This window comes from Liolophura sinensis, chromosome 5, assembly GCF_032854445.1.
Source record: "Liolophura sinensis isolate JHLJ2023 chromosome 5, CUHK_Ljap_v2, whole genome shotgun sequence".
Lineage (NCBI taxonomy): Eukaryota > Metazoa > Mollusca > Polyplacophora > Chitonida > Chitonidae > Liolophura > Liolophura sinensis.
The window spans coordinates 13,265,680-13,273,716 of record NC_088299.1 but is presented as its reverse complement, the minus strand read 5'-3'; the positions used below and the strand labels follow the sequence as shown (position 1 = coordinate 13,273,716).

The window sequence follows — 8,037 nt, the reverse complement described above, 5'->3', positions numbered from 1 at the left end:
ACCTTGGGGCAAATTGATGTATGTCTTCGCATGCAACTATATGCATTGCACCTGTATAATGCCGTACATGTGAGAACTGAAGATGCGCCACACAAATCAAATCTATAGGGATGAACAGAATTATTTCTGGTGGCTTGCATCTAAGGCCGCGTGCTAAAATGTGTTCAACAGTGTATTGTCAACAATCTTCCTTAGATAACCTTAACATCGTCATCTTAATCACATGTACTCCACAGCACTTCTTACTGTGCCTTTCACAAAAACCTAAAGTCATTAAATACTTACAGTATAGCGAGTAAAACCAGAGCAGCGACGACAGTGTGATCACTGGCAATGGTCACAGGTAACCCGTGAAATATGTCCTGTCAATTTACCACAGTTACAGTTTTATAAAAACTGTTCATTTAAATGCTGACGCCTTCGGTTCCATGATGGTTGGAGCGTCCGCCTCGGAATCGGGGGACCCGGGATAAAACCAGGGTCGTGTCATACCAAAGACTTTAAAAATGGTACTTGCTGCTGCCTTGCTTGGCGCTCAGCACTGAGTAAGGAAAATGGTTGGCCCGATGGCAGCATAATGAGACTGGGCGGGGTGTCATGTCTGGTGTCTTCGGGAGAACACTTAAAAGAGAAGAAAAATATAAAAATGATGCCAAAATTAGATGAAAGGGCCTCAAAACTTATTTGCAAATATGGTCTGGATTTTTTTTTCAGGAGGAAAGGGTATTTGAAAATATTTTTGTATGGTGGGTATTTGGGTCCAACTTTTGGTATTTGCACAATACTGTTCTAAATAAGGATGTGATGCTTGTCTAATAAATTTATTTGAATGTAAATTTGTTGTTTATATAGAAACGTGCATTTAACCAAAATTATGATAATATTTATGAACATATTATAAACATAAATATGATCCAAACTGAGGTTTAATACATTTGTTAGCTGAAAAGAACAAATTCTAGTGCAAAAATATTTATTAAACCTGTGTTACATCCTCATTTATGACATTATTAATCGAAGACTATAAATGCCGAAAGGTGGTCTCAAATACCCACCATACACAAATTATTTTCAATGTCTTTTTCTCCTTAAGGAAAGATCGGAAAACATACTGAAGACCACATTTAGGAATAACCTTTCGCACTCTTTCATCTGAATTTTATGTCATTTTTATGTTTTCTCCCCCTCAAAGTGGATGCAGCAATTTGGCGGCATGGACTTACCCTGCCACACTAAAACACACTACATGTACACACGTCTAATGACCCCTCGTTGTCATTTTACTGAAAAATTGTTAAGTACGACTTTAAAGCCCAAGCAAGCATTCATTCATTTAAATGGTTAAATGATAGCAAATGACAAGCCTCCTAGCACCTTTTCTTAAGCAGAATTAGTTTTAACAAATGCTATGATGATACAACTACAATTTATTAGACGTCAATGGTGTGGAATTGCTCAAAAATGACACACTCCGCTTCGCCACTACATCTCTAACATGAGAAGCCTTTTAAGAAAGAAAGACATTTTAACAACTATAGGCCTGAATCGGAATTACGATGTTCCAATCATTACAAAACGAAATCAGAAGATAGATAAATACTACCTGCTTCTACACGTGTCTTATTGGAGTTGTTGTCCGAGGGTTGTGTCGGTGGGTTATGCTCAAGGTAAATTAAATGTGTTGAGCCCAAATACTCAAAACTGTAAACAGTTGATTCTAGCTATCGTCAAAGAGACTGAAAATGAAGGCAATAGAACTGGTAATTTCCCATTATATCAGCTAAGCACCATGCGTTGTGATTAGATCCGACCCTTTTCATTTGTTTAATTTTCAACCGAGGAATCAAGTCCCGGGTCAAATCCAGCTCTCGCGGCATGGCTAATCTGATATTATCTTAATGATTGTTGTCTGACTCATGAATATTTTTCTCGCCCACTCCCCAGCTTTCACTGGTTCAGCTGAATCTTAAAGGAGAAGAAAACAATCTTTTTACATCTGTTTATGAAAGGCTGTGAAAGTTTATTTCTAAATATGCTTTTTTTTAAATGTCTTTTGAAAGTATTTTTAGTGTGGTGGATATTTGCAACCATCTGTTGATATAATGAGAGTCCGACACATGTATGCATACATATACTCTAAACGAGAATGCGAAAATAATTAAGTATTTAATTAATTAATTAATTACTTTATTTGAATGTAGATTTGTTGTTTATATCCCAACACATATGTTAAATCTGAATTATGACAATATTTATGGATGTATTCTAAATATAAATATGGTTAAAATTCTTTGTTTAACACGTGTTTTTAGAAGCAGTAACCTGATTCTCGCTCAAATAAATTCCTTATAGACAGGCATCACATTCCGATTAAAGCACTTATCCATAATATTTATTTATTATTTATTTGATTGGCGTTTTACGTCATACTCAAGAATATTTCACCTAGACGACGGCGGCCATCATTTTGGTGGGTGGAAACCGGGCAGAGCCCGGGGGAAATTCACGACCATCCGCAGGTTGCTGGTAGAACTTCCCACGTACGGCCGGAGAGGAAAGCAGCATGAGCTGGACTTGAAATCACAGCGACCGCATTGGTGAGAGACTCCTGGGATATAACGCTGCGCTAGCGCGCTAACCAACTGAGCCACGGAGCCCCCCCACCCCCTCCGATTTATCCATGAATGTGTCACACGTCTATCATACGAAAAGGTGCTCCCATATACCCATAATACATTTTTTCAAATGTCGTCTTCTCCTGAAAGAAAAGTTGCCAAAAATGTTGAATACCATACATATCCATAACATTTTACAGATATCCATATACAGTTCGTTTCATTTTTTGGTTTCGTTCTCCTTTAAAGCCCGGAGATTTGCCAGGTACCTAAAGTGACAGACGTGAGCTTCCAGTGCTTTCCTCCATTGATTAACCTGACCTCTGTAGTATATATAAGTGAAAAATTTCTTGCTGTCCTTCCGTCTCTTCTGGACACGATTCCAGGAAGCGTTCTTCGGACACGTGAATATCCAATCGTCCAGGTATGAAATGCTCAAACAATTATTGAGTATACCCTGGTCTTGTAGTAATCATAATGTTACCTGAAAATGAATGAATGTATAGGAATTTCGAAGCACGAAAAATGATTTATAATGTATAGTGAATATACATATGCTCCTCTATATTAGGCACATAACAAACAAAAGTCAGTGTATATAATGAACAAGTTTATTCAATTATACATCATGTTCATATTGCATGGTCGAGATGAACTGAATGTACATAGAGAGTGATCGTGTCACAACTAGATCCTGAAACGTCAGAAACACTAACGATACATTATTGTCAGATGTAACACTGGATCTTGGTCAAGTCACCGGATGATGAATACAGATTTGCTATTATTTAACAGTGTCTCGGTTTCGGGCAACTGGAGACGAATTTCTATCAGTATCCTTAAGGCAATAAACGCCAAGTAACCGAAATTGCGAAACAGGACGTGGGGATGAGATAGTTAAACGTATTACATGTAATTCATTGGAATGGGAAATATTTTTCGCCTTTGGCAATTGAAACTAATCTTTTGGATAGTCTTTTGCTCATTCCTGCCTTTCTAATAACGTGATGTGAGGGAGAGGGATGCGCGGCAAACTGGCAACGTATTAATTTCAGCAGAACAATGGTCAGTTCAGCTTGGACCCGAGTCTGTCTGTCCTGTCAGTGATTTTCATTGGTCATTTCTACTTGGACAGTTTGAATTATTCAGCTCCAACTGACCGATCTCATTAACACGTGTTCTTTGGCTATTTGTTCTTATTAAAGGAATTGTGTTTTTAATTTAGAAATCTATGAATCTATACAAGTGAATGAACAGTTGGTATTGGCATTTAATCAGTCAGTTCGATGTTTGCACCAACTTTACACCGACTGTACTGATATGCTTTAATGCGGATGGTATTATGCGTCCTCCTCTCCTTCTTCCTCATCAAACTCGCCCTCCTCCTCGGCAGTGGCATCCTGGTACTGCTGGTACTCAGATACCAAGTCATTCATGTTGGACTCGGCCTCAGTGAACTCCATCTCATCCATACCCTCACCAGTATACCAGTGGAGGAAAGCCTTACGACGGAACATGGCCGTGAACTGCTCAGAGATACGCTTGAACAGCTCCTGGATGGCAGTGCTGTTGCCGATAAATGTGGCAGACATCTTGAGGCCACGAGGTGGAATATCGCATACAGCGGTCTTTACATTGTTGGGGATCCATTCCACGAAGTAGCTGCTGTTCTTGTTTTGGACGTTCAACATCTGCTCATCCACCTCCTTCATGGACATGCGACCACGGAACATGGCAGCCACCGTCAGGTAACGTCCATGACGGGGATCGCAGGCAGCCATCATGTTTTTGGCATCAAACATCTGCTGGGTGAGTTCTGGCACGGTAAGGGCTCTGTACTGCTGGCTACCCCGGGAGGTGAGAGGGGCAAACCCAGGCATGAAGAAATGGAGACGGGGGAAGGGTACCATGTTGACAGCTAGTTTACGAAGGTCAGCGTTGAGTTGACCGGGAAATCGCAGACACGTGGTCACACCAGACATTGTGGCCGAGACCAAATGGTTCAAGTCCCCGTATGTTGGGGTGGTCAGCTTCAAGGTTCGGAAGCAGATGTCGTAGAGAGCCTCGTTGTCGATACAGAAGGATTCGTCTGTGTTCTCGACCAGTTGATGGACAGACAGGGTAGCGTTGTAAGGTTCCACAACGGTGTCTGAAACCTGGAATTTGACCAAAGCAACGAACAGGCATAAGACCATAGAAATCGAGCGATATGAATCAACAGAATACCAGCCGAAAAAAGGCGACTTTGATTTTCAGAGAACGGCACAACCTGAGACAATTTTTTTGGTGATTTTTACTGCACTAATCTTAACTTTCGGTACATATTATTGAGGTGTAGGAAAAGTTCAGAAAATGAATAATCGGTTATTATATTGATCAAAACGGAAAGGTTAGATTGTCTTTTTAAAAAGAAAAGCTTTACCTCGGGTGAGCAATCAATAAAGCACATTACATTCTTTTCAGTACAAGTGAATGTTTATGCTAACCAGGAATTGGGACACATCACATTCTGCACTTCATCTCATGGAAACGGTTAACATGTTAACATTACATTATAGGGTCTTACCTTTGGAGAGGGGACGACCGAGAAGGTGTTCATCACCCTGTCGGGGTACTCTTCACGGATTTTGCTGATGAGAAGAGTGCCCATGCCAGATCCGGTACCCCCACCCAGAGAGTGGGTCAGCTGGAACCCCTGCAGACAGTCACAGCTCTCCGCCTCTTTACGGACTACATCGAGAACAGAGTCGACCAACTCGGCTCCTTCCGTGTAGTGGCCCTTGGCCCAGTTGTTACCGGCACCGCTCTGACCGAAAACAAAGTTATCCGGTCTGAAGATCTGACCGAATGGGCCGGAGCGAACGGAATCCATGGTACCGGGCTCCAGGTCGACCAGCACGGCGCGGGGCACATATTTACCACCTGTGGATATAATACCGAAACGTTAATCGAAGTATTACGGCAACTACTGCTCAACGATATTCGGCGGATTTTATTGATTTAGAATTTTGCTGAATTAAAATGAACTTATAATAGGTCCATACGTAGTAATGCGGCTTTCAACTTTACTGATGGTGATAGTGGGAGTGTGATGGTGAGGTGGAAGCACTTTGTATACCTCACATAAAGTTGAAATCGACACAGCAAATTATGGATTCGAACAAACTACCACCAATGAAAAGGGGATTTTGTTTTGATAGGAAATTTGATCACTCGACTTTTTCGTGACCTGGTCAAAATCTGAATTCTTGTGACATTGTTGCATTTGTGGGACTTTTGTCCTACCTGTAGCCTCGTTGTAGTAAACGTTGATTCTCTCTAGCTGGAGATCAGAATCACCGTGGTAGGTTCCTGTCGGGTCGATTCCGTGTTCATCCGAGATCACCTCCCAGAACTAAAACATATAAATTGTTATCGGTTAAAACTTAACGCTCATACACGTGCATGACACAAATTTTGATTCGTTTGAATAAATAAATAAATAAATAAGTAATTTATTTATTTATTTATGAGATGTTCATTGTGAGAAGGAGAATTTAATGAACTAACTACACCGCGTATCATCACCCAAGTCTTTATGACAACCCATTTACATGGCGACAATGGGCTAAGAGCCAGCCATCTCTGAAATACATGTATGTATACAGATACGCGGTATTCAAGTATTATACATTATTATACACGATTATATAACTAATCTGAAAAATTCCACACCAAGACTCAGGTTTGGAACCTTTTTTCTTGGAGTGTAGGTCTTACCTTAGCACCGATCTGGTTTCCGCACTGTCCGGCCTGAAGGTGAACAATTTCTCTCATGATGTCGGCAGATTGGGCTGAACCGTTTGGCTAAGGCTGGAAAGCTGGGGAGATGCTTTGATGATAGTTCCCAGAGTTACCTCACCTTATATATGCAAGCACTCTCGGCCAAATGTTTACACATAGTTACCGTGAAAAACCGCGATAAAAATCAGTCCGCCCTCACTTAATATGGCTTATGGATTAATATCTCTAGCCGATTTTCCGCGGAGCGATATTTCCATGGAGAAGGTCTCTATCAAATGCGGGATAGTCGTTACCTGTTGAAACCATGCAGGTACCTTACCAGTGACGTAAGTCCGGGTAGTTAAGTACAATAGACTGTGGTATTAGGATAAGCCGTTTACAACACGAGTTATAGAATGAGTTGTTTACAACATAGGTATGCTACCTTGGCAACGTAACGCCCCATTTCGGGCTTTCACCCTCAACACGCTGCCTTGACAGCTTTCACTGTTAGCGTACTTGATTTTCAGAACGACATCTGGGGTTATAGGAAAATTGTTCTTACAATCCCCAAAAACAAAGCTGACCTATTTTGTGCTTTTATATGTTATTCCATGCCGCGCACACCCTATTTAGAAATGAAGAACAGCCGTTCCATGTATACCCTTTAACATTAACAATTGGAGTGAGTGAGTGAGTGCTTTGGGGTTTAACTTAACAATTTGATGCCATGACTTTGTAGCTTTTGATTTCATTCTGGACCTTAGTTGGTTCATAAGTATAACGCGCTCCATGGACGCTTTTATTGCAACAGATGAGACCCAGGCCCATCTGGTCCGCGCGCTCTCGCTTGTTTGGCTGCGGGTTTAAGTCAGGAAATTTTTCAAATACATGTACCTGGTAAAGGGCGGTGATTTACTCTGGGAATGATACAATTTGAAACAATGTTCTTACTTATACTTGACCCTTGTGTAGCGTGAATTTGAGTTTGGTTGAAATCCATTTTTGAATTTTGACTCCATCCTGTCTGCCTAATAAGTGTGTGTGTGTGGGGAGTGGGGGGGGGGGGGCAAAACAAGGCGATTAGCTGATTTGACTTTCCATTATTACCATCGAGAAATACGCATTATACTCTAAATAGCGGTGCCGGCTTTGTACACATGTTTTGTGCAGTTAGAGATGTGAACAAGATTTGTATCACTAGACTAACAGGATATTATGTTGAATATGATAGAATATTGTGTGATAATAATAGTATACATTCTAGTATTTCTCACACAAAAAACTTTCTGTCAAATTGAACAGATTGCTTTTTTAAGTGTACCGGTCGTACACCTACAGCCACGGTCGCCTGCCAAAGGAGAGTAAGGCCAATTCTTTGAGAGCAGAATATATAGGTTTACATATCCATATCTATTATCCATGACGGTAATATTAAACGTTGAAGTCATGTACAAGTTATTTTATCCCCCAACAGACAAAATACTTCGCTTTTCAATGGTCAACAATGGCCACGTGGGGGTACAGACATAATGAGCTACATGGTTACTCATTGACTGGTGTCCATAATCCTCATATTTATGACGACCTCTGTGAAGGATAATTTGACAAACGTCAATTGGCAACCGGCTTCAATACTTACGACATGTACATGTATATA

At 40.7% G+C, this 8,037-nt stretch overlaps 1 protein-coding gene across 1 annotated transcript; it reads right to left on the bottom strand.

The window, feature by feature from the left end:
- Positions 1-3,955: 3,955 nt before the first annotated feature.
- Positions 3,956-6,437, bottom strand: LOC135465588 (tubulin beta chain-like). The gene is made up of 4 exons (XM_064742850.1): positions 6,375-6,437; positions 5,901-6,009; positions 5,182-5,537; positions 3,956-4,771 (listed from the first exon to the last, which is right to left on the bottom strand). The coding sequence occupies exons 1-4, from the start codon at positions 6,429-6,431 to the stop codon at positions 3,956-3,958; spliced, it is 1,338 nt and encodes a 445-aa protein (XP_064598920.1). The 5' UTR covers positions 6,432-6,437.
- Positions 6,438-8,037: the final 1,600 nt, after the last annotated feature.

Coding starts and splice junctions, on each gene's coding strand:
- LOC135465588 (XM_064742850.1), bottom strand. CDS start 6,431: ATGAGAGAAATTGTTCACCTTCAGGCCGGACAGTGCGGAAACCAGATC. Junction 6,010..6,374: donor GAAACCAGATCGGTGCTAAG/GTAAGACCTACA, acceptor TATATGTTTTAG/TTCTGGGAGGTGATCTCGGA. Junction 5,538..5,900: donor TTACTACAACGAGGCTACAG/GTAGGACAAAAG, acceptor TTATATCCACAG/GTGGTAAATATGTGCCCCGC.